The sequence below is a fragment of the Rhinolophus sinicus genome, linkage group LG13 (assembly GCF_036562045.2).
Source record: "Rhinolophus sinicus isolate RSC01 linkage group LG13, ASM3656204v1, whole genome shotgun sequence".
NCBI classification, from domain to species: Eukaryota; Metazoa; Chordata; class Mammalia; order Chiroptera; family Rhinolophidae; genus Rhinolophus; species Rhinolophus sinicus.
This window is the reverse complement of record NC_133762.1, coordinates 57,453,085-57,480,921: the sequence shown is the minus strand read 5'-3', so window position 1 is coordinate 57,480,921 and position 27,837 is coordinate 57,453,085. Positions and strand designations below refer to the sequence as shown.

General features: G+C 36.6%; 1 protein-coding gene across 5 annotated transcripts in view; it reads left to right on the top strand.

The window, feature by feature from the left end:
* RALGAPA2 (Ral GTPase activating protein catalytic subunit alpha 2) overlaps positions 1-27,837 on the top strand; it is a 332,722-nt gene that overhangs the window by 96,019 nt on the left and 208,866 nt on the right. For all 5 annotated transcript variants that reach the window (XM_019712539.2, XM_019712535.2, XM_019712536.2 and 2 more), the window contains 6 exons: positions 6,292-6,459; positions 7,584-7,721; positions 10,716-10,864; positions 15,137-15,248; positions 20,970-21,207; positions 24,235-24,399. In XM_019712539.2, coding sequence (XP_019568098.2) covers positions 6,292-6,459; positions 7,584-7,721; positions 10,716-10,864; positions 15,137-15,248; positions 20,970-21,207; positions 24,235-24,399 — 970 coding nt within the window. The remainder of the gene's footprint in view (positions 1-6,291; positions 6,460-7,583; positions 7,722-10,715; positions 10,865-15,136; positions 15,249-20,969; positions 21,208-24,234; positions 24,400-27,837) is intronic.

Sequence of the window (27,837 nt, the reverse complement as noted above, 5' to 3'; positions counted from 1 at the left end):
AATGGAAATAGATGGTAACTGAAGGGGGATAAGGTTTGGCAAGGTTCAGGGCAGCCTCAGTTTATTGCTACTCTTAGCAGGCAGGATGACAGTGGTAAAGTGCTTCAGGGAGGGCGATTCTGGTCTTGGGTTGTACCACTGGAAACTTGTCTTCTAACTGGTGTTTTTCAGACTACCTGTTGTGACCATTCATAGGTCATTAAATTAAATTTGTGGGTCAAAAAACAGCATTTTTTTTTTTAAAAATTATGAAATATAGTAAAATAGAACAGACCAAAATACTTCACAATGCATGTTGTAAGGATTAGTATTTTTTTGTGAAACTTTGTGATTTATTTATGTATATACTGTACATACAAGTACATGTAGCCTTCTGTAAAATGTCTTACTTAGGTTATGATCTCAAAAGTTCAAAGCAGTGCTCTAAAGGGTGTTTGTTCCTTAGGTTGTCTTGTTTGTTGTTGCTTTCGTTTTAAAGAACAGCTTTTTTAATGAAAATAAATGAATGTTCATTAGATAACATTCATATAAACACTGTATACACACACACTAACACATATATAATCATGAAGGAGAAAATAAAAGCAAATCACTCAAAGCACTACCATATAAATAACCATATTAATGCTGGAAGAGCATCACTCTAGGTATTTCTTTCTATATATGTGTAGCTCTTGGCCTGGCTAGCTAGATAGGCGGATAAGAGACTAGCAGAGAGGAGATGAGTAAGACAGGATATAAACCATCAGAAAGCAGTCTGGCAGAGACAGATAGGAGGGCTTACAGATGAGCTGATAGATATAAACTGGCAGGCAGGCATAGAAGAATAGACAGATGGTTGCAGAAAGGCCAGATGGCAGAGATGGAAATAAGGTGTAGATGGATAGGTGGGTAGTTTTAGACAGTCAGGTAGACACAGAATTTGCTAGTCAAGTATAGATGGACAGGCAGGCAGGCAGCCATGGACAGAGGCAGGAAAAGGTGAAACCAGACAGAGGTTGACTGAAGACAAGGCAGAGAGAAGGGTAGGTATATAGAGGTGCCAGGGGTAATGGTGGGGAACTGACAGAATAACTTTATGGTAATATAATCTTTAATTCTTAATGACTCTTTAATGAGTTTTAATGAAGAGTTCTGAATTTTATTGTTCTTGAATTTAACAAGAAAACAAAACTAAAGGAATTGCTGAAATTCAAATAAACGTTCTTTTACCACAAGAAATATTAATTGCTAAAAGACTTGGCTATAATGAAAAAACATTTATTACACTAAGGTGTTGGAGTCACTTTCCAGCTACATGTTGTAATTTCAAATAGCACTTGTTTATTTCTTGTATTGAAATATACGAAATTAGCAGCCTCGTATTTTCTGCAGTCTCTTTCCCCCATCTACTGATTTCACTGTATTGTAAATTTATATTACAAATTTACCATTATTTGCATTCGGGTTTGGAATCCTACTGTGCAAAGTTGTTTAGCCTTGGTTCTGTTTTTAGATTCATTCTTCCTGGTATTTACATTCCTAAAATAACTTGTTTTGATTCACTTCTTGTTTGGCCTTGTATTGTCACCAAGTGAGTGTTTTTGAGAAAGTGTCTTGGAAGCTTTATACCCTGCGTCCTTTTATGATGGGGAATGTTTTCCTTTTGTCTTTACATGTGAATATCAGTTTAGCTGGGTATAGTAATTTGGGGTCACTCATTGTTCTACTTAGGAATTTGTAAGTCAAAACTTTTCTAGACACACAAATCAAAAGAAGCAGGAAAGCCTCACGAGGACTTTAGTTATACAATGAGACTTCCGTATGAATACCGTCAACATGTTTAAAGAAATAAAAGACAAGCTTGAACATGTTTGTAGAAATAAGAAACTGTAACAGATGACTACACCAGTTTGAATAGTAAAAACATAGGACTTCTAGAAATAAAAAAAGTAACAGTTGAAATATTAAAGGGAAACCTCAATTGGGTAAGTTTAATAGATTAGATAACAGCTGAAGAGAGAATAAACTGGGTGACATATATGAAGAAATTATCCTGCATGCACCTCAGAGGCAGAGATGAAAAATATGAGCGGTCGAGACATGGAGGATATAGTAAGGAGGCATGAAGTATGTGTTCATCTCTTCTCTATTCTTACTATTTTTTGTTCGCTGTTCTATCAGTTACTGAGAATATCCCACTGTGACTGGATTTGTCTATTTTTTTCCATCAGCCTATCAGTATTTGATGCGTGTGTGTGTGTGTGTGTGTGTGTGTGTGTATGTGTGTGTGTACATTTGAGGCATAATTATTAGTTTCAGTAGAGATTTGGAAATACATGTTTCTTTAAATCTTTTATCATTAAGAATTTTATCTCTTTATCTCTAGTTATATTTTTCACACACCCCCTCAAAGTTGATCTTGCCTATTTTTACTATAGCTTTACTGATTTTCTTTTGGTTAGTGTTTGCATGGCGTATCTTTTTCTGACTTTTTACTCTCAACCTCCCCATATCCATATGTTTTGGTGTCCTCTTATAAATGGTATATAGTTTTTTAAATCCAACCTTACAATTTGTCTTTTGATTGGAGCATTATTCCACTTACATTTAACATAACAATTTCTATAGTTGTGTTTAAAGTTTACTATCTTACCTTCTACTTTTCTAGTTGTCTCGAATTCTTCCAGACTGGTTGTTTCTAGCATCCCATTTTTCTCCTTCAGATTAGTATTTTTATGTTCATTTGTAATATATGAATGGTTAACAACTTTGTGTAACTTAAAATCTAGCATTAATTTCAACTTTTGTCCTCTTAGTATGTACTTTATTTCCATTTTACTCCTTCTCAGTTTATATGCCATTGTTATGTATTTGACTTCCATATTATGAATACATATAATATGTTTTATTTATCTACAAATACATACATATATCATCACTTTCAGAACTACTATAATTACCCAGTTTTATCATTTTATTCTTATATATTCATACATATTTTTTCTATTCACTTATGTTTATCTAAATAATTACACTTTTATTGTATTTTTATCCCTTTTCCAAATCTCTGACCTATAATTATTTTCTGTCTGCCTAAAGATTAAATATCTTTTAGTATTTCCCTTAGTAAAAATGTTCTTATTTTCTTCTTATGTGAAAATGCCTCTATTCTGCTTTAATTTTAGAAATATATTCTTTCTGGATGTCAAATGCTATATTGGCCGCTGTTTTCTTTCTACACATTTAATATTTTACTCCATGTTTGTGGCTTGCATTGCTTCTTTGAGATGTCATGCTAACTCATGTGGTTGTTCCTTCAGAAGAAGTGTGCCCTTTATTCTCTGGATGCTTTTAAGAAGATTTTCTGATTGTCTTTGGTTTTCAGCAGTTTTATTGTAATATACTTTTTATTTATCCTGCTTGTGTTACTTTGTGATTCTTAAATCTGTGGATTAATATCTCTTATCAATTTTGATAAAATTCTCAGCCAATTTTTCTTCAAATATTAGTTTTGCCCCTTTTTACTAATTTCTCCTTCTATATCTCCAGCCATATATAGGGTAACTTTTTCATTGTACTCTTTTACCCTCTCTTCTGCATTACCCATCCTTTTGTCTCTCCAAGCTTCTTCTGCATGTTTTTTTCTGATGTTTTATTCAGTTTTTTTCTTCAGCTGTGTCTATTCTGTTTCAACCTATATACACTGAGCTTTTAATTTTGGTTATTTTATTTTTCTATTCAATTTACATCTCTTTCTGATACTTTATCTAGGTTTCCTATATGTTTAAATATTGTCTATTTTTATTGTGGCTTTGTTAATATTGATTTTTCTCATATTTCTGATTTTTTTATTAATATGCTGCACATCATATTAATCAGACTGTCCATACAAATAATTTTGGTTTTATTATGATTTTATTTTTCTCCAGGGAGGATTTATATTTGCTTTCTGGGAGGAGGATAATATAGTATACCTTGATATTGGATTTGGGTTATATAGTTGTGTACATTTGTCAAAACTCATCAAATGGTCCACTTGACATTTGTGCATTTCACTGTTTATTAAGTTTACCTAAAGTATGATAAACAAATTTTGAACCCCAGCCAGTGATATACATGTTGCAATGTTTAGGGGTGAAACGTACTGATTTTTGCAGCTTTCTTTGAAATGCATCAAAAATAAAATGGATTGAAAGAAGCATAGCCAGTGTTCATTGCAGCTTTATCTACGGCCAAGACATGGAAACAACCAAAGTGTCCTTCGATAGATGAATGGATAAAGAAGATGTGATATATATCCACAATGGAATACTACTCTGCCATAAGAAAAGGTGAAATAGTGCCATTTGCGACAACATGGATAGATCTTGAGTTTATCATGCTAAGCGAAATAAGTCAGACAGAAAAAGTCGAGAACCATATGATTTCACTGATATGTGGTATATAAAACTGAAAAACTGAAAACAACAAAGGAATGAGACAAACAATGAAGAAACAAAAACTCATAGACACAGAAAATAGTTTAGTGGTTACCAGAGAGTAAGAAGGGAAGGAGGTGGTAGATGAGGGTAAAAGGGATCAAATATATGGTGATGGAAGGAGAACTGACTGGGTGGTGAACACACATTATGATATATAGATGATGTATTACAGACTCGTACACCTGAAACCTATGTAACTTTATTAACAATTGTCACCCCCAATAAACTTTAACAAAAAAAAAACAAAAACAAAGAAGCATAGATAGAGGGGTGTATTGACATATGTGTGATAAAGCAAATATAATGAGTGCTAATTGTAGAGTCTGAGAGATGGGTATGTAGGTGTTATTTACCGTAAAAGTCTGTGTGAAAATATTTGTAGTAAAATTTTGGAAACAAAATTAGAATAGGACATCAGTGTATGTTATACTCTTCATTTTCTTTGATCTTTCTTGCAATACACATCAGATTAGTTGATACATTGATATGTTGCAATTTTGTTATAACACAAACTCCTCTATTCTGAAATTTGATGGGACATGAGCACCATCTGTGGAGATTATATATTGCATGAAACCTTGTCACATTGAAATCTGCCTCCAACTGGATCCTGAAGGATGAAGCTTTATGATGGTATTAAAACAAATCTCTGAAACTTGAGATCAAGACCTGGATTCGCTGTTTACTAATAAGTTTATAAACCTGTGAAAATATCTCAGGTATCCTGGGTCTCATCTTAATTCCTCATCTGTGGAATGAAAGCATTCATTGGAGTGTTGCGTACTTCTTCATGTTCACCCCTCATATAGAAATATTTCTTAAAGCTGATATTAAAAAGGCAAATACATTTTCCCTTTACATTTTTGGTTACGTTTTTGAAATCTTACTAAATCAAAATTTTCACGTGTGGGAGTCGGGCTGTGCCCCCTGCAACTAACAAGGTCAACTAGACCTGGAGCTGGTCTGCGCCCTCCACAACTAAGACTGAAAGGACAGCAACTTGACTTGGGAAAAGTTCTGAAAGTACACACTGTTCCCCAATAAAGTCCTGTTCCCCTTCCCCAATTAAAAAATAAAAAAACTTAAAAAATAATTTTCACGTGTAGATATGTAAGGGGATTCTTTAATGTTAAAAAGTTCACATAAATGTGCATAATGCTACAACTGGCCGGTGCTCTCATTAATGTTGGTATCTACTCACTGGTGTGCTGGTAAATGTTGAACAACTGGCTCCCAAAAAAGGAAGGAGGGAGGGTGGGAGGAAGGAAAAGAGGAAGGGAAAGGAAGAAAGAAAGACAAGGTAAAGGCAAACAAACAAAAAAAATGAAAAGCCCTAATTGATATCATTTGCAAACTTCTTGTGGTGTAAATACTTTCACTGTGGCCAATTCAAGCTACTAACATGATGTCACTGAACATGAAGTTGGGAAGAGATGTGACAGTTGGCTGCGACTGGCTGTACTAGTATGTCTATTGTAACCTATATCTGATTCATGGGGAAAAGTTCCCAGTTGAACAATTACTTATATAGCCAATTAAAATATCTGTACAGGTCTGCATTTTGGTTATTTTTATGGAAAAATTATTCAAAATACATAAGTAATGTTTAAATTGCATTATATTTTCTGGACCAATTATGAAAATTCCTTTTTTCCTCAGATAAGTTTGGTGTGCACAAAAATATGTGGTCCTGTGTAGTATACTTACCAGCTGTGTGTTTCTAGGGAAAGTCTGAAATTGGTGACGGTGATTGGAAATGTCTGTTGTGTGGCTCTGTAGTGACCTGAGCTTGTATGGTGTTAAACGGCGTTTTCTCTTGTCATTTTAGGCATTTTTGTTGCCTTCCTGTGACATAGCTATAACAAGGAAAGTAGTTCAAGTGTACAGAAAGTGGATCCTCCAGGAAAAACCTGTGTTCATGGAGGAACCAGATAAAAAAGAAGTCGCCCAAGAAGATGCTGAAAAATTAGGATTTTCAGAGACTGGCATCAAGGAGGTAATATTTTATCACTTGTTTCAGTTGGGAGTATATATATTTTAGCAGCATTTTACCTGCTCAATCAAGGGTCCCAGTTGGTGGGACACAGGCAGGTGAATCTCGTTTGTATTAGGTTGGTGCAAAAATAATTATGGTTTAAAAGGTTAAAAATAATTGCAAAACTGCAATTTCTTTTACACCAACCTAATATCATGTGCGATATTCTTGTGTTGCTGAGCTCCTGCCTCAGTGAGGCTGCTTGTGTGCTGTATTCAAGATCATCGGCTATCTCCTAATCCTCAGGCTAGGTCCACATGTGCATTGCAGTTTCATTATTCATTGCACAAGAGTTGTTTAATAAGCCATATTTTACACATCTCTGTAGAAGCCTAAAAATGTCACTGTCTTATCGTTGACATGTTTAAATAGCATTTGAGAAACTAAATTTGGAATGTTTGGGGAACCTTTTCTTGTGTAGTGGCCTATTCCAGAAGCAGTCTGATGTTACACACTTGAAAGGACTAACTCAGTAAAGAAGAGCATTATCTCCACCAGAAGTAAGCCTCACTGCGGGGCTGGGTGCTGTCCTCAGAGAGTGGGTACTGTCAGAATGGACCTCTTTAGTCTGTGTCCAATAAAGCTACAGGCTAGATTAATCTAAAATGACAGTGGGACCTCTTCCTGCAATACAAAAGAGGCTTAAGTCATATTTATATTTCTGGCATGCTATTTTGAAATCTAGTCTGAGAAATTATTTCTAAAAGTATGTGTTTCTCATAGCAGTTAATGACTAACATTTAAAAATATTGATAACCAAAGGCATAGCATTTTAAAATATCTGTATTAATTACATAATTTTGATTTTGGTGAAATCATTTTTAATAACTAGTCAGGAGCAAATGGAATTAATCACACATTTCAAAGGTCTGTATTATGTGCTCATTCAGTCATTGGATGTTTATTTGTTCAGCGGATAAATGACAGGCACTATTTTAGGTGCTGGAAGTAGAGTGGTGAACATAATGGAAAAAAAACTTGCCCTCCTAGAACCTATAGTTTTGCGAATTCTGATGAACATAAGGAATTAAATAGGTGAACGTGTGCTTCTTCCCTTTCTGTTAACTGATTGTTGTTTTCTAAAGACGGCGTCTGCAAGTTCTGGTCATAAGCGATCTTCCAGTTGGGGACGAACATACTCCTTCACCAGTGCTGTGAGCAGAGGGTGTGTGACAGAAGAAGAAAATAAGAATGTGAAAGCTGGGGCCCAGGCTATGTTGCAGGTATGCGGCCGGGCAGCCAGAGACATAAAGGCCCTCACCTGAAGTCAATTTGAGCATTGTTTATTGGGGTAACATATAAAATATGGTGATAGTTTTTGCCTTTTGTCAGTAAACAGCTCTTAAATTCTCATTCTGAGTTGACTTCCTGATTTTCACTTTACCTTTGTAAAGATTTTTTTTGTAGTCCAAGGAAACATAATGAAGTGTTTGCAATTTTTTTAGAAGGGTTATACAGTGAATGTGAAATGACTGAGATTTAAATCTTAAAAATATCTTCTGAACACAGGTAATTAGTTACCTAAATCATTTGCAAGTTATGTGTGGTTGACTATATAGTCTTACAAGTAATAGTCCTCTTAAAAATTGCCTGTGTTTATGAAGAATGATGATTAATGCAATAATTTTTAGATTTTTATCTGAATGAATTTATGAAATAGAATCGATACCATTTGGGAACATTGGAAAGAACACCTTTGGCTCATCACTTAATCTCCCCCAGACCTCAGGATTTTATCTCAAAAATGAGGATTGGGAAATTACCTCTTGGTCCAATCCAGCTTGAAGGTTGTTAGGAGTATAAGTGAAAATACAGGGTGCCTCTCCTTCCTCTGCTCCTGAGCACCCCACCCTCCATTCTGCCTCCACATGTATAGCTGTGTCCAATTAGGCCTCCCACACAGAAGACAGGTGTTGAGTTAGGGGATGGCATGCATGTTACCTAGTTTTCAATGACACTGTGTTTCTGTCATCTGTCTCTTGATAGGATTTCTTATCATGGAATCCTTTTTTATTTTCAGGTTAATTAGCAGCGTATACACTAAGTTATGAATTTTTGCATTTTTCAATGAAAATCAGATAATTTGAAATTAACTTTAAAAAATCAATAGATTTTATTTGAGTATCTTCAAAGAACTTTGGTGTAGCTCATAAATATAACCCCTTGGACCACCAAACAAATGCTTGCGGCAATCCCTGCTCTGAGGTCCTTGGTAGCCCCTTCCTCCAGGCGGATGCCATATTGCCATCGTTAGCCATCCCAGTGTCAGCCGGTAGGGGTTGTGGATATCAGTTATCTCCATGGATTCAGAAGAGTGTTATTTGTTTTCTGAAAGGATAAGTTACATCTAGTTGGCTGAACCAAGAAAATAATTTTGGTTATAGTGCTATAGTTTTAAAAAATATTTGGTTTGGATTTAAATAGCTGTTTCTTTACTAATTATATCCAGTACCTTGGCCCTTTGCTTGATTCATTAAGAAAAAGTGGCCAAATGGAGGTTTGTTGAGATAGATAGGTAGTACTCGTATATAGTTGCTTTTGACAAGTATGATATGGACTTATTAGTTTTGTTTATTGTTACCTTAACGTATACTAACATGTTTACATATAAAACATGATTATAAGAAATACTCAGGTAGTTGGCATTTTGATGTTTTTTTTTAAAAGTAAAATGAAAGAAGTGTAATATATGATGACTCCTTACTTTTGTTTGAGAATACGCAAAAGTTTCAAATTCAAATCAAGAAGCCAAATACATTGAATTGAAAACACCTGTATTGCAATATATCACCTATGGCATACTTCTTTGAAAAACAGTCACTAAAACTGCTCTAGTTTCTTAATAAAAAAGTTCTTTGTTTTCTTTTTTCTTACTTGAAGGCTAGTAAATTCTTCATCATTGCTGTTATCTATTATCAACTATTATTTAGTAATTCTTCCTAGAAAATTGGAACAGGATACCTTTTTAATATTACATAAGATAATCTTAGAGGCTGTCAACATTTTAGTTCACCCATTTGACTTTTGAATATATTCTTTTCTACCGTTAGTTTATGCATCTGTTTTGAGATACTGTCTTAATGGATTTCATTCACAGTAGATCCATCCTCATCACCAGACTGACAACTCAGAATTTCCTAAACTGAGGGTTCCTAGTGTCATCTGTCTAAATCAGGAGTGTCTAAACTGCGGCCCGCGGGCCAACTGCGGCCCGCGATCCATTTTTTATTGGCCCACAGCAAATTCCAAAAATATATTTAGTTTACTTAAATAAACCAGGTGAGGCAATACGTACTTCACCTCGCGTGAGTGGCCCAGCTGTTTGTGTATTTTACCGCATATGGCCCTTGGTGAAAAACATTGAAAAAAGTTTGGACACCCTGGTCTAAATGGTAGCACATTGTTATTTTATTGCAGTGCCCATAAGTAGTAACATCCCACAGGATAGCCTGGGTCAGTGCTTCTCACAGTTTTCTACTGAACTACCCTTGATGGTAGAGGACAGTGAACTTGTATCCTAAAGGTCTGAGGCAGAGCATAGAGTGATAAACTGATTACCTAAATTTTTTTGAAATCTGTTTTTATCTTAAGAATTCATTTAGGTTTTATATGCTACTGTTCAGTATAGTTCCCATATTTAGAATACATGCTTCTGGAGGATGTGTAATGTCAATCATGTGGCTTTGGCTATTTCCTGCAGTCACTGCTCCTAGAGGTTCCCACACCCTTGTGGGGTGGTGCTGGCTGTGCTTCCTGTCAGCAAGTCGTTCATATGCTGGGAGATTGAACAATAATCAGATAGTTCTTTCCAGCCACTTTATGACCATAGCTCCTCTTCCTCTCCCTTCCCCCACCCTAAAATTTTTCATCCGAAGGCAGTGATCCTGTCTTATCTTTTTTCTTTCTCTCTTTTTAAGACAATGTCAAAAAGAAGTCTTCAAAAGATTTTCTGATTCATAAAATTTCTAAAGTTACAATATTATCATGTAATAGTAATTTTTCCTAGGAAAGTTCTTGCAGGTGTCTCAGTATTTAAGTTATTCTAAGAGGTGAACAAAAGAAAAACTTGAGCATGTGTTGGTACCCCTTGCCTTAAGTGAAATAACTCAAAGGTGATTCATTGGCAAAGTAAAATTAGTATCATTAGCCTTAAGCAAAATTTGTTCAGATGTATATGTTTAATAATATTTTCTAATGTAAAATTTGTTGATTATAAGGTATTTTTGACAAACGCTGCAAACGTCTTTTTGCTGGAACCATGTGCTGAAGTTCCCACACTCTTGAAAGAACAAGTTGATGCTTGTAAAGCTGTTTTGATTATTTTTAGGCGCATGATAATGGAGCTTACAATGAATAAAAAGACATGGTAAGATTATTTCAAATTAATTAATATTGTAAAACAGATGTTTTTGTTTCTCAACATAATAATTAAAATGTTATAGCCTCCACTTATATGGCTTTACAAAGTTAACAATAAGGTGATAATCACTCTTTTGTAATAGTTTCTATGAATTATGAGGAAAGTAAGCATCTAGTACTTTGATAATTCATTTATTGTCATTATTGATTTTAAAATGTTCTTGAATTAAGAATAGTCATATTACTCTAATAGCAGATTTTTCCATTTTAAACTGACAATGAACAGTTCTGTAGAAAAGCAGTGTAACTGGTATTTTATAAGATCATTCTTCATAAGCCCAGTTAACTGACTTTTATTGCTTAAAACTTGAAGTTTTAAATTCATTTTGGAAAAACAATCATTTTAAATAATAAATTGTCAGTGACTGAACAAATAGTGCAGTCAAAAATGTAATGGCATTGTTAAACCATACTTACGCAAAGTGTTTTCATTTTTATCTTTCATTTTTGTTTGGTGTTTTTATCATATCCCTAAAGGTAAACAATGCATTATGCGTTTTCCTGTGCCCTTCTCCCATAATGAGTATCTTCACATTACTCCAGTTTCTGAGGTATTTTTAGAGGTTCTCAGCCACAGACCAGACTTCTCAGAGCCACTTTCCACTTCATCTTCTTAATGCATCGGAAAGGCAGCCCCTCATTTCTGCCTTGAAAACGTCTCTCCTGCCCGCCCTTTGCATGTTTCTCCCACCAGCCGCTTTCCTCAGACAGACCAGCTGCCCTCGTTGCTTGCCTCGCTGTGGTCAGCACCTCCTCTCACTGTTCCTTGGCTTCAGCCCTCAGTCCACTGAGGCCACTGCAGACCAGCACTGGTGGCACACTTCCCTCCTGGAAATCCTTGGCAGGTCTTTGTTACCAAACCTATGTTCTAGATTCCCTTTCTGAACATCCTCGCATCAGCACAAAGGGTGCTTTGGAAGGATCTGTCTGCAGTTGGTGAAAGCTGTAGAAATGAGGGAGGACTGAGCTGGCAGGGACCTCTGGGGCCATCGAGTGCAGCCCTTTCTTAGATGAGGGAAGGGTGGGCCCAGAGGAATCCTGTCCTGCAGAAAGTTCACTAACACAGAAACTGCAAGTATCACAATGATTATTTTAAGATGTAAATTCCACTGTCATCTTTCCCAGACCTTAAAACTTAGCACTCTCTGCCAAGAAGCAGTTGTTAAAGCTAAAAGTATTAGAGTGATGAATATGATTTAAACAAAGTTAAAAGCTGTGTCAGTAATATTGAAAGTGATGAGAAATGCTAGTATGCTTTCAACTGAAATATCTGCTCCTTGATACCATAGTTATAGCAATAGTATTTTTGATATTTTTTTCCTTTGAAAACTATGAATTCAGTATACTACTGTATTAATAGTATTTTTATATTTTTCATAATTTTTTGGTGAAAATTTTGAGAAATAAAATCAAGCAATTCTCAGTAATTTAATAATTCAGAAATTTCCAGGCCAAAAGAAAAAAAAAATATATATATATATATATATATATATATATATATATATATATTATATATCTCCAACAAATTATAGAAACAGATGACAATACTCACCAACAAATAGTCAGTAGAGCATAGAAAGGTATGTGACCTGTTTCCCTAGCATCAGATTTTCTTACATATTTTAGTACCAGACAATCCCTTCCTTCCCTTTTTGATTTCCTCTCCCCTCCCTTCCTCCCTTCTAGCTTCTGTTATGAGGATTTAGGTACCCTAGACATATAATGTTCCTTTCCTCATGAGGTTTCCATCCTCGTGGACTGAGAGGCATAATGAACACAGAAGCAATTTTGGTAGTATTACGTGCTAAGGAGAACAAGGAGAAAAGGGAAGGGGCCAGTGTGGAGCGCAGGGGAGTTTCTTTCATCAGGTATGGGGGAAAGCCTTCCGAGGAGAGCCCTGAGGGAAGGGACGGAGGAGCCATGGGGATGCCTGAGGGAAGGAACAGCAGGTAACCAGCGCAGTATGTTCCAGGCAGGACAAGGTGACAGCCAGTGTAGTGGAGAAGACAGAGGGAGAGGTGGACTGAGAAGGGATGAGGCAGTGGACCAGCCAGAACCAGGTTGCATGGGGCCTGCTGGCCGCGGGGAGGACACTGGCTACCGCTCTGTGCAGCAGTGTGACACACATCTGATTTATGCTTCCAGATCTCTCCGACTGATATGTGGAGAAGAGACAGTGCGGTGGGTGGAGCGCAAAGTCTGTGGCCATAGGTGATGGTGGGTTGTACCAGGGCTGTAGCCAGGGAAGAGCTAAGAAGTGGTCCCAAGACAGTGAATACTGGCGTGTGAATGAGCAGTATTGCCATCTGTGTGAGATCGTGAGGACAGGATAAATCATAAAGAGTGCAGGAAAACCCTATTCCTTTGCCAACACAGGGATAGCTCATATGTGTAATTTCATGTGCTCTGATACAAGTTTGTTACCCTCTGAGTAGTTCTCCATTGAGGAGCAGTGACCAAAAGTGAGTGTTTCACGGAATACAGTGGAACAAGCTGAAGTCAAAACTGTTAGGAAAGATTTTTCCAAACTGGAGACAATTTTTTCATCCTCATTTTCTTCCAGAAGACTCTGCATGAATTTCCAAGCTTTCATAGGTTCAGAAATTAAACTAACCCTGCGTCTTTGTCAGTCATTGCTTCAATCGGTTTGCTTTTTTTGATAGTAGTTCCCATGACTGTGGTCTTATTTGAAATTATTACATCTCTTGTTCCCATCATGTTCGCAGGATGGGTATGTAACCATTCTTGTGGAAGGAGTCATTTTTTTTGCCGTTGTGTTAAGCATCACCATAATATAGGCCGGCAGTGATGACATCGGGGGCTGCCTTTCCCCCCACCTGTGACAGGGGTTTGGGGACCCTGAATGTAGTGAGCACCAGGCTGTCTCTAGTTCTGCCGTTTCTTCCCTCACTTCTTCATAGGTGCTCCATGCATGCATGCCCAGATCCTTCATGACTTGATGACTCTTCTCAGTCTGTGCTCCGGAATCCACGGGTGGTGTAGAGCAGAAGCAAACTGAACAGAGTGCAGAATATATGCCAACAGATCACCTCAGGACGAAAATCCAATAGGGTCAGCTGCAAATAGGGCAGGAAGTTCCTAGAGGTCATTAACCATGAGAAGTTTAATGAGATTCAGTGTCATGTTAAGAGAAAATACTGTCCCAGTATGCAGAAATATGACAAAAATGTAAAGGAACTATGATTTAGAGATTATCTGTCCTGAACTAGATGACTTTGTCCAGTTCTCGATTTTATCACTAAAGAGCAGTAAGGGCAGGGAGAAAGTTATAAAGATAAATGAATGGTTAGTATATAAAACCTTAACGGAGAAGTTAAAAGGAACCAAGGTGATTCCCCTCAGAAAAAATAGACCTCCATTATATACAAAAGATAATGTGTTCTTTTTTTTTTCCCCGTGGGATTTGGGAAAAGAAAAAGTGAGCAGATGCTCTGATTAGAATGTAACTTAGCTTAGAAAAAAGGCCTTTGGCTATTCTAAAGAACTTATTACTATTATCTTAATTAGTAGTGTTATTCTGTCTCTCTAGTGCTTTATACTCTTCAAAGACCTTTTATATTAAAAAACCTCTTCTGTAGGGGACACTGTAACTGAGATGTCATGATTGCAGCTTTCTCAGTTGTGCCCTGTGGTACAGTCAGGATATTTCAGGCACAAAGCTCCATGCCTCAAAGTGAGCAGTGGTGACCTTTCCAAACCTTCCTACCTTTGTGAGTACTTTGGAGTTCAGCCATACAGAATGCTGACTGCTTATCTCCCCAGAATGAAGACCAGAAAGTCGGTTTTATTTTCTGTCCCAAAGATAGATAGGGAGACTGTACAGGTTAAGTAACATAATGGATGTGGAAATTAAATGGTGCTGCGTAAGTTCAATTAGGCACAGCTGTTCACTGAGTACCCACCACAGTTGGAGAAACAATCTTGTCTCCCTTTTCTGTAAGGGGAAAAAAATCATGCTAGGATGATGCCTATTTTATCCTGCCTATTGATGTGGGCACAAGATGCTTATTTTTAGGATGTAAAGTAACTTATTTTGATAAAATACGGTATTATGTAATGGGCGTTCAGATTTGTAATACTTTTGAGTAATACATGTTTATCAGTGTTGCTGAATTCTTAAGAGAATTTCTCGTACCTATAAATTAAAGTGATTTGGAGATGTGATTAATAATATGAGCTTTTATTTTCGGTGGCCCAGGGAACAGATGTTGCAAATACTACTCAGGATAACAGAAGCTGTCATGCAGAAGCCAAAGGATAAACAAATAAAGGACTTGTTTGCCCAGAGCTTGGCAGGTTTACTGTTTAGGGTAAGTCTTTTTATTAAAACACTGCAGATGCAAGAAATGAGTCAGATTTTAAAGTAAATTAGTTCTAATCACTGAGAATTTGGAGTAAAATTAAACTAACTTTAAATTTCTAGAAATTCAAGTAGACATCTTCTTTAGTTTTGTCCTGAAAGTTGTAATCTAGTCTTTATAATTAGTTCACGGCTTCTTTTAGGCTTTCCTACCTCTCCGCCATCTACTTTCTCTTCATTTGCTTGAGGTTGGTAGAAATTAGAAAAATGACAAGAGCTGATGATGGCTTTGGTGGAGGGCCAGGTAGATTTGAAAAGATAAAGGATGAACAGATATAGATGATGTAATACAGAATTGTACACCTGAAATCTATGTAATTTTACTAACAATTGTCACCCCAATAAATTTAAAAATAAATTTAAAAAAAAGAAGAAGTATGGGAATGGAAATAAAGTCAGGGAGCAGTTGAAACTAGAAATAAAAATACAAGAGCCATCATTGTGTTGGACAGTTATGTTTACAGCCACAGACTGGATGGGATCATCTAGGGAGAGAATCTGTGTCGTAGAAGGAAGAGGGCTAGCTCCATGATTGATGGAGGAGAACAGCCAACCAAAGATGTGGACAGGGAGCTAGGAAGGAAACTAGAGGAATATGTGTGCTGATTACCTGGAGAAGGATATCGGGTAAGAGGAGAACAGCCAGTTGACCACTGGCTTTGATGATATGTAGGTGGTTGAGAATGTTCTAGGAGAATGAGGCCCACCTGAAGAGGATGGAGGAGGAAATGAGAGCTGGACAGTGGAGGTAGTAAGTATAATCAAGGCTTTGTAGAGATATTGATGTAGTAGGGAGATGGAAAATGGAGCTAGCTGGAGTAGGCGGCATGTGTGATGGGCAGGGGTTAAGGTAGTTGGTAGTAAGGTATGTTTGCTTGCCATTGGGGATGGTCCAGTGAGGGAGAGAGAACAAGGTAGTCTTGGGGAGCGAGAGAAATACAGAAGTGAAGTCCTGGATAAGGTGAGGTGGGCTGGGCTGGGCTGGCCTTAGGTGGGAGCAGAGAGCCAAGGAGATGGCTCTGTTCCTTGCATCTCACATGATGAGAAGGATTAAGAAAATGAGTAGTCTGACGTTGCCCTGAGGGGGAGAGGAAGTGGATGATAAATAATTGACTGGGAAGTAGAAATTTTGAAGGTCCTGAGGGCGATAGCCTATCGCAACTATTGGAAAGCACAAATATTTATGGAATGCATAGAATTTATGAAGCATTTCTGAAAGGGAACAGTATGAGAGGACTCTGGAAAAATGTGACATTCTACAGAAATAAAGGCATTAGTAAGTACAATGGACGGGCCTGACTTGGGATAATTTGATAGGATAAAGCATAGTAGAGCATGAGCTGGAATGGACAGTTACAGGGAGAAGTTAATTTCCCTCCTCAGTTGACATGAAAGTGGTTTTGGAGGGTATATATTAAGAGCATATCCAGAATACAGGTAGTATATGGAAGTAAAGGTGATAAGAGAAATTAGTTCTTTAAATAAAGCTAATTAATCCCATTGTGATGCAAGAGAACCCAACTGTTCATATTAATTTTTAATAGTTTAATATGATTGAATGATCTTAGCTGAATGAAAGATGTATGAGACTACAGAACTAATTGGCATATACTCACTTGTCTCCTGAATGGTATAATCACTTGTACTTTGATTGCCTTTCCGAGTTATTAGATATATAAAGTGGTCTACACATCCTTTTGTGAGTGTCCAATTTTGCTGTGCTCTTGCTTCAAGGGTGGTACTGACCACTTGCTTTGCTGCCCTCCTGGAAATATAGACACTGCTCACTTTGTTCTGACTCTCATGGACCATCTCACTGTCGGCACCTGCCCGATCTCCCAATCCTGGTGGGACTGGGGCTGCCAAGTGACATGGACTGAAGCCAGACTCAGACTGGCAGGTGCTTAGGCCTCATTCCTCACCAGTTACCTGGCTCTGCATCTGTGTGTGTTGGAATTAGAGTGAGAACTTGTCACTGAATTAAGCAAGACTACTGTGGAGTTGTGTTTTTTGTTTGGTTGGTTGGTTTTGGTTTGGGGGAAAAAATCTTCCTCATTAATGGAGAACTCTTGTCAGACCTTACTTGAAGATTAGTTTTGAGTCCGTGGTTATTCATGATTTTCATATTGTTGTTATTATTTTGGCAATAGTTAGGTGGATCAAGAAGAAAATTAATCACTAACCATAGAATTGTGGAGAGAAGATGAGCTTTGGGAATTTAGATTTTGGGTTCTGATCCCAGCTCTGGTTACTTTCGGCTGTGTGGCCTTGAGACAAATCACTTCACCTTTCTGAGTTTCTTCCCTAATTTGTCACAATTAGGAAAGATACCTTCCTATCTTGCCAGGGTTGTCATAACAATGAGAGCAGATTCATTTGGGATGTATGATTATCTTTTGTGAGATCCATTGGGGGAGAAAAATGTGAAAGGTCTGGATAGAGCTGCCAGGCAATCAAGTGGGCATCATTGAAGTCCCATACTGAAATTACAGTCTCATCGAATTATTATTCATTTGGTTATGTAGACTATCTACAACAGCCAGATACTTAATTTTTTAAAATTTGAATAAGGAGACTATTAAAGGGGACAGGAAATTTTAAGTTACCATTATCCTTTTATCTTTTTCTAATTTTTTATTTAGTGTTTAGTTTTTTCCTCTGTCAGTAGATAACTTTGAGTTGGCAAATTTTCTTCAAATGATAGTTGAGTTTTAGTTAGTTTAAATATTTACCAAATAATGGTGATTGCCATAAATGATGTTTAATCTTTTGTCAGTGCTAACTGTGACCTAAGCCTGAAGCTTTTAAAAGTATATCAAGAAATTTGGACTATGGTCCTGCTATTTATAATATGAGCCATTACCTTAAAATTGTGTAGTCCCCTCAGTGTGATGAGAAGGGAAATGTATGTAGAGAGTGGTTGGTTAGGAAATGTATGTAAGAAAAGGAGTGATTTGCTAGCAAAGGTGGGTTTTTTTATACAGCTTCTATACTGAGATGTGTTTGATAAAACATGAATTTCAGTGCTAGAAGAACCTTGAAGGTGCTCTTCTCCAGCTTTTTATTTTTAACGAGAAATGACTCCAGAAAAGCCAAGTAAATTGCCCAGGTCACAAACCAAGATAGTGACAGAACCAAGAGTCCGGGGCTCTCCTTCTCTCTTCCTTTTAGAAAAGGGTAACTTATTAAAATGGTGCCCTGCCTTCATGTCCAAAGATGCCACTCGCCACCCGCTGACTGTTATGATTTTGCTCTGTGTGGAAGTGTTGTTAGTTGTGAATTATGATGATGATTCAACAGGTCTGTGTACATGTATGTGAGATTTGTTAAGATGAATTTTATAAGCTGCAGGAAAGCATTGTTCTGTTCTTGTTTTATAATAGTTAATAAAGTGAAGCCAATGCTAGATTCCCAATAAAGGGTATCTTACCAGACCAAAACAACTGCTTTTAAACCTGAAACTAGTGTTAGACCCAAATATGAGTCTGAGTCCTGGTGACATTGTCAGCCTATACTTTAAGATTATATTTTTGATCTACTATTTATTAATTTTATTGTATGTATGCTCTTTATGGTTATGGTTTCAAACTCACTTTGAAAACAGGAGTGTAAAAATGAATAAACAGAAGCTAGCATTTTAGTCATAAAATATATAATAAATTATTAACATGATAAAATTATTTTAATTTTTTATTTTTCATTGTTCTTAATTTTAAAAAAATTCATTCATCTTAGAATCAGATTTTAACTGTGTTTAAAAACCTTATTTTCAATACACTTAACTAAATTAGCTCAACTTTAACATTTTCGTTGTTCCCCTTTAAAAAGTGTAATAAACATGAATTGAAAAATAGGAAAAAAGTACATTGCGTAAGGGTCACTTAAATAATGATTTTTCAATTAGTCAAAACACACCTGCCTAATTACAGACTGTTTTTTATTTCTTAAAGTTTCCTATGTGTATGTTAAAGAAAAATTTCTCTTTTAATTAAAAAGCAAATTCATTCCTATTCCATGCACAGCACAGCTCCCAATGATAGTAGGAACCTGTTTTCAACTAGGTTGGGAAGAAATATTTGCAAATACGTTTAGTACATTTGCAACTACATTAACAAGTACATTTAGCTCTGACAACAGATCAGGGAAGTTACACGGATTTTGGATATAAAGATTCCTCTACTAAGATTAGGAAAGCATCTGGGGCATATCTGGGATGGACGTGGCACTTTTTTCAAGGGAGATACATTTTGATTTGAATTTTAATGGACGTGAAATTTGACAGAGGTAAGGAACTGGGCAATTTCAAGGTAAGGAAATACCCAGAATATATGCATAATTGTCTTGTAGTGTTGCCATGTCAGCAGTTCTAGTGTTATGGACCATAAGAGTAGAGGAGGGACAAAGGGAAATGAACAGACTCTTGAGGAAAAGAGTGATAAGTGCTGTAATGAGGGAAGTGCCGAGAACTGTGGGAACTGAAGGCTACTTAGGAGGCTAGGAGTGGGGTGGCAGTCAGGGACACCTTGGAAGAAGTGATGTCCAAGTTCTGACCTGAAAAGGGAGTGGGAGTTAAAGAGGCCAGGGGGAGGGAAGAGAGAGAAGTAGCAGGAGAGACCAGGTCAAGGAATTGGAAGAATCTCAATGGAAGAAAGGGAATTCATTTTACTATTATGCTGTATTATAAGTTCCTGTAGAACATGCTAATAAGCAGATAGATAGGTCAGGATACCATCAAAGAGGACTGGGCTGAACTTGGAGATTCAGAAGTCAGCAGTACACGGATGTTGACTGGAGCCGTGAGAATGGAGACCGAAACCCAGGTAGAAGATGGGGTGGCACGGGAGGGAGAGAGCCAGAGCATTCTGTTGACTGGGAGATGAGGCAGTGCAGGTGGAGTGAGTGTGGAACTTTCTGACTAGAAATTTGGCTTTGAAACGGGAAGAAAAAGGGCTCTAGCCTGGAGGGGGGAATCTCTGTTCAACGGAAATTTTTTTTTTTTTCCCCCTTAAAATGAGGAAGAATTGGAGCATGTTTAAATGCTGATGGGAGGAGCTGGGGAAGTAAGATGGATTAGAGATAACTGAGAGGAGGGGTTAATGGAAACACGAAGACTCCAAGGAAGGGATCCAGAGCAGAGGTGGAGACAAGTATAGAAGAGAGGAAGCCCCTCTTCACATACAGCCTGCAGGTGGAGGAGAAACTGGGCGAATGCATGGGTCTTGTAGGCAGAGGTTGAGGGCATTCCGGTTTAATAGATTCTGTTTTCTCTGAAGTCTGCAGTGAGTTCGTCTCCTAAAAACCAGGGAGGACTTGGTGGGTTTGGAGGTTTACATAGAGAAGAAGAGGTTTAAAGTAGCCACTGTAAATAATGAGGGAAAGAGCTGTCTCAGGAAAGAATAGTTTTACAGACAGCTTTGTCTTCTCAGTTATACCAGGACAAACCACCGACACTAGAATAATTTTTAATCAGTATTTTTTTAATGATAACTTATTTCACAGTAGCTCAAATCTTGATTACAACTGATCAAAATTTTAAATTAAAAGAAACAATATACAAAGCACTTTTTATTTTAAAATTAATTTTATTAATAGTAATTTAAAATATTTTGTTAAAAATTATACTTCTTGCAAATGAAGCTGATGCATTCTCTTGTTGGTTGGTTGGTTTTAGACGCTCATTGTAGCTTGGATCCGAGCAAACCTCTGTGTGTACATTTCTCGAGAGCTCTGGGACGACCTCCTTGGAGTGCTGTCCTCCCTTACAGAATGGGAGGAACTCATAAACGAGTGGGCCAACATCATGGACTCCTTGACAGCAGTGCTCGCGAGAACTGTTTATGGAGTTGAGATGACAAACCTACCTCTGGACAAATTAAGTGAACAAAAGGAAAAGAAACAACGAGGCAAAGGTATTTCCACTTTTACAGGGTAATACCATATGTCTGAGACATCAGGGAAGCACTATGTATTTACACATGTAGATGATTAAAGCAAGACATTTCATAATAAACTGAACCAGACATAAAGGCACTGTCTTTAATGGTGACATTAAATTGTGTTTCATAGCACTCTGTCCACTTAATGAAGATGATGGAAGAGGTTGTGGAAGAAGGAAAATGAAGTAGTAGCAGTAATAGTAAAAACAATAATAATGATGGCTAGTGCTTTGTTAGTGTTTTGTCTCTTCACCTGCATGGTCCCCTATGAAGTAGATACAACTATCTCCATATCACAAAGAAACTGAAGAACAGAGTCCATAGTGATTGACTCATTCAAGATCACATAGCTGAGAGAGTCAAGATCACATAGCTGAGAAATGGTAAAGCCAGAAATCAAAGCCAAACAAGTCCAACTCAAGATGCCACACTATTGAGACATACTCTACTGCCTCCCTAGCAAAGGTGGAAAAATTCCAAATTCTTCAGATGGGAGTCATTTCGGCTTTGTTACGTTTTTTGGTAAAAACTGTTAAGACCTAGAGTCAGATCAAGGTGGAAAACATTAGTGGTGGTTTCTTTGGGTATGACAGTTTGGCAGCCCCTGTATTCACTGTGACACAGTTCTTGAATTAATTCACTTGTACTCCAACTTTCTGTGTAAAGATTTTGAGGCAGCTCATAGAAATATGAATAATACAGTAGATAAAGTACATAAGGACATCAGGGCAAAAAGAAAGCGGATGGAGCTACAGGCATGGTTAAAATGCCAAAATGCGTGCCAAAGAGCCTCATATACTTGCTAGGGAGGTGAGAAGGGGGCAACCCTGGATTTGACTCTTATCTTCACAGGGTTATATCAAAAACTCACAGAGTACAAAAGGTAAAAACAGTTCACTTGCTTAGGTGATACATAGCTTTTTCTGGTTCTAAGACCTGATAGGAATTTCTCCTCGTAAAGGGTACATTACATGCCGTAGTTGACTACAACTTCAACAGTAGCCTTATTACAGATTCTGTCAGTTAGCTTTTGCTGTGTGACAGATCATCCCAAAATACAGTGGCTTAAACTACCATTTATTTAGATCATGATTTTATATGTTGGCGATTTGGATTGTACTCAGTTGGGCAGTTCTTTCACTCCTGTGTTTGCAGTCAGCTAGACGGTGAACTTGGCAGCTCTATGTCTGGGGGTTCGCTGGCTGTCAGCTGGGGCAGTGGGGATGACTGGGCCATATATCTTTTATCACCCAGCAGGCTAGCCGAGGCTTAGGGTTCCAGGAGCAGCAAGTGGGCAAGCCCAAATTTTCAAATGCACTTGAAATCTCTGCTCGCTCAATTTTGTTGCCAAGATAGGTCATTATAAGTGTTTTAAGTGTTGAAGCCCAGAGTCAGTGTGGGAGAGAACAAAAGAAGATGTGGATAATGGGAGGCATGAACAAATTACATGATTAATTAAACATAGAGACATGTAATTTATGTGACTGATTCTTATGATATCTTCCTTGCAGTCAGTGAGTGGCTTACCAAAGTACTGGTTAGTAAAAGCAAGTTAGTAAGAAGCCAAAACACAGTAGTTTAAGTACATGGCATCCCAGTGGAGCAGTTGAAATTTAGACTATGTAGACAGTTTCGATTTAGACTGTTTAATGCAGTGATTTTCTAACATACTATTTTTGCAGGAGATCCTTTTTTCTCCCCCTTTGAAGCTAGAAAGAGTCCTTCCTAAAATATATATTAGACGAGAGATTCGGGATTGAAGTAGGGAGCCAAGAGCCTGGACCCTTGGCCTCTGTCTTGTCCTCTGTAGCAGCTCTCAGGGCCTCTGTGTGAACTCAGAGTCTAAGAGGACCAAGATGCTCTAGCCAGGAACTTGGCTCCCTAGTTCTCAGCCTAGAAGAAGGGCTACCTCACTATGGGTGACTTTCAGGATAGAGGAGAGTTGCCAAGACAGGAAGTAAGGATATTCTCAAACTAAGTACATTCTCTACCTCCTGAAATTCTTGTAATGTACCCTCTCCTTCAGCCCCCTGCAATATTTTCTTCCCTCCCACTGTACGGACACAGAGTCCTGGAAACAGATAAGCTTGTCATAAGAAGGTAAACAACTTCAAAAATACTGTTTCCAGAATGATACAGAACAAATTTAATTAATGACCATGGCACATGTTTCTGATTTATTTATTATGTTGCCTTATTGTAAAAACAGATTTAAATATTTATTATAGAAATATTTGCCTTCTAAGTGTTGGACTTGTAGAAACAAAATACACTCTCAGTGGAACCTGGGTGTGAAAACAAGCCACAAGTCAAGTGGCAGCCACTGGCTACATCATACCTGCGCAGAAATCTCTTAGTGTCTCATTCTCTTTTCTCCGGTATTTCTTTTGGATCCTTGACCACTCATTTGAAATATTTGACCAGAGCAATATGAGAGGAAAGAAGAGAAGTTTAATCACAGAGCTGAAGTATTTTACTGTTTTACAGCTTTGCTGAAATAGGATGTATTACTTGTAGATTTTCATTTTTCTTGCTCATGTGACTGACTAATTAGAGTACATAGGCATAAATTTCTCTTAGGCATTTGTGGAGAGGTTGGTGCCTATAAGATGGTGTACTGTTCTAAAATCAGGATCTCTAATTTTCTGGTTTATAAAAGTTTTTGGAATGTTTTGGGAGCAGTGGTGTAACTTCCTTTGACATTGTTCTTATATTGAGAAAGGTCTATTAATGTTTTTTGTATATTAGAGTGAATACTAACTATGAGTCAATTTTCACGAGACTATTGGAGATGCTTGAAAAATACTTTATCGGACTTTTAGATGTCCAATATATGAATAACTTCCTAAATTATGACATAAGGAAATGGTACCTAATTTGCTACAACACAAACTGCTGATTATACATAATTGTAGGTATGAAATTTGCTGAGCAATATAGGCTATGAAATGAATAATGAATTCAGCCTTTAGATTATTTTTCTTATCTTACATGTGTCAGGCTGCGTTCTAGATTCTCAGAAAGGAGCCACTGTGGGAAGATCCTTTTCTCTCAGCTGGCGGAGCCACCCAGATGTGACCGAGCCAATGCGATTTAGGAGTGCAACCACATCTGGGGCACCAGGAGTTGAGAAAGCAAGAAATATTGTTCGCCAAAAAGCAACCGGTAAATATTTATTTGAATATTTCCCAAAGGTCTAGTTGCTATCTAAAATGGATTTATAGGAGTAAAATGTTGTAAGAATTTAAAAATTCTCAGAACTTAAATACTGACCTTTTATTTATTAAATGAGATGTCTCGGTATCTTTTTAACTTTCTGTTCTGATCACTTCTCAAATCAGTTGATATTTATTTCTAAATCCTTCATTATGAAAAAGAACTTGAGATGTTAATACTGAGTGAGATATTTGTGCAAAAGAGAAAAATGGATGTTTTGTTTGAACTTTCAGGAAAATAAATTCTTAGTAATCACACAATTAGTTGCATTATTGTTGTTGTTGAACATATTAATTTTGAGAGAGTGTGGCAACTTGTTCCAGCAACGAAAAGTAGAATAATGCACTTAGTTTTCAGGACTAAATGGAGCATTTACATTTTTTGCATCTTTGGAGAATTGAGCTTTCCATGCCTATAGATGTTGTCCTTACAGCCTGTTAGGATAAACAAGAACTTGACGAAGAATCCCGTTAATCAGACTGCTTTGCAACACTTTACTCTTAAAACAAAAAGAGAAATCTTCAAAAAAGTAAACTTATATCCAGTATTTAATGACAAGAAATAAAGCGCTGCTCCCCCCACCCGGCCCACCCGGCCCAGTGACTTTGAGGCTGTAACTTAAGTTTAAAACAAATTTATCTGAGTTCCCTGTAGTGTTTCACATCTGTAATGCCATGCAATTGTAATTGATATTCAGCATGTTGACTGTAGAAAGTCACAATATCCTCTGGTCATAATCAGAGATTTATTTATACTCAGCATGTTTTATAGTGCTTAGTAAAGGCTTAGAATCCTGTTGGAGTTTTATTATGAAAATATATTATACCTTAACCCTAACTGTCTCATGCTTTTTTCCTATAGCATCTGTTGGTAATTATCACCTTATTTGAATTCACCTCCCGTTCCACTTCCTGCTTTCCTTCATCCTCTCCCCTGAGGAGAGACCTTATTCCTGATAACAGGCAACTTTTGGGAAGACTTAGTCACTGATTTCCTGTGTCATCCCACCTCCTAAAAACTCCTTTCTCCATCTCTGGATCTTTAAAAGAAAGGTATCTGAATAGAAGTTTATGATAAAGGTGGCATCATGCCTGAGCTGTTCAGACTTCCTGCTGTCCCTCATAACCCTTGAATTACTATACTAAAAGTGATCATTCATAACACTTTTTAAAACTTTTTTCTCACATTTTAATGAGTAGCAAATTATTGGACATTGCATGTTTAATTACCACTATTTGACTAAAACACAGCCATAGAAGTGATTGCATCTTAGTTTCTCAACAGATATTTTAGACCAACAATATTATAGAGACACCGGTATGTTTTAGAAATTCCTCAGCACATTTAGGCCAGTGAGGTTTTGTTTGTCAGTGTCCTCAGGTGTCTGAAAAGCCATGGTATTGCAAAAATATAAATTTTTTACAAATCACGTAAAGGTATTTGGAGTATGTCACTTAAAAAACCATAAACCCGGCATTTGTAGGATTAATTAAATTAAAAACACTTGAAACTATAACCTGTAAAATATAATGAAGATGAGAGCTATTGAGTTGGACAGATCTATTATCTTTCTGTATTTTATACACTCATAGGTATATATAAATATATATATATGCGTATATATATATTTCCTATTTTATTTTGTATTTCTAAAAATCATAAAATATTATGAATCTTTTTTGTTGCCTGTGAAAACAATGGTCTTTGAAGATTTTATTATATCATGCTGTTTTATAAAATGGATCTCTATAAACTAAATATTAGTGTTTCTATAATTTTTACATTGTGTAATAATTCACTTTATGTCTTTTAAAAAGGCCCAGAATATTTTTATGGTAGATTTTGATTTGTGTAGAGGCCACCTTTAATGAGAGAACAGCTCATGAAGTTAGTTTTTGCTACTTTTAGCATTCAGATGTTTATTATAGAGGGCCCATATGAAATTGAATTTTTTCCCAATCCCAATAAGAAAATAATTTAAGATTAGTTTATTATGATTTGCCCCACAGAGTACTCTTAGTTTGAGGAAATGTCAGTGATTGTGGCAAGAGGGAAATATAAAATAAGCAATTGCAGGGTAGGGAAATGACAATTTAACAGAGAATGCACTAGTTTGTAACTTACAAGGACTGGCAAGGAGAGTCTTCAAGAATTTTAAAGTACAACTTTGTTCCTGAGTGAAAATGATGCTTAAATTTTAGATGTTTAAAATTAGTGATTAAAACAAATTTCCACACAAAATAATTATTCTGTATTTTATTATTTCTAAAGTATCTAGTGATCAATTTTGGAAAAATGCACAATTATTTGATTTACAGAAGTAAAACTTTTTAAAACAACATTCAAATGAAGAATCTCTGACATTGAGAAATGAACAAATCTTTTCAGTCAGTTTGATGTTTACATGGAAGTCATTTTCACTTAAATATTATCTTACACATTTGTGAATTATAATATAATTGCATTGCAGATAGTCCTTCAGAACTGGGAATTAGAACTGGGAATACTGATGGCCAAAGGATGGAGGAAAAGACAGGAAAGCAAAAAGTTTGTTTCACTTTTTGAAAATGTGTCACTACTGTTTGTAGTTCTATTTCATTAATGTTAAAATCATGTAAAGACAATAAAAACAGCATGTAAACCTTTATGTTTTTGTTTTAAGGATAAAACTGATTTTACTGATGGTGGTTTCATATATATATGAGGCATATTCTCTCTACCAGTGTCCATCCATTTTCTCAAATGGTCATTTTACTAGCAGTACATACAGAGGGAGCCAAAAACATGTATACACATTTTAAGAAAGGAAAACTGTATTAAAATTGTAATACTCAATATACACCGATAACAAAAAATGAATACAAGTCACATTTGACTTCTGCAATTACAAGAGGTGCTCAGAATGGTTACCATCAGCGTCCAGACACTTCTGATTATGGCGAAGTACTGCTTGAGCAACGTTGACCAACGTGTCCACTTGTATACATTTTTTTTTGGCACCCCCGGTAGAAAACTTAAGAGTACCATAAAGTTCACAGTAGGAAATTATGGATTTAATAAGCAAGAAATGTAATATAAAAGGATGGGTTCCGTGGAGATTTTTATCTTTTTTCCGCTTATCAAATCTTTTAATATTCAGCTTGATTTTTATATGTTCTTAAGCTTTTAGGATATTTAATTTACTAAATGGTTTGCTTTTGAATAATACAGTCATCTCTCAGTAAACTAATTTTTGAATTATTTGTTATTTATAGAACAAATTTAATCTTAGGCTAGATTTTCCCTCCCTCACCAAGGTGTTTTTGTTTATATTCTTTAGAAAGGGAAAAATGATTATAATGTCTGCCCAAATAAGCAACCCAAGTGCGAATCTGATACACAGCAGAG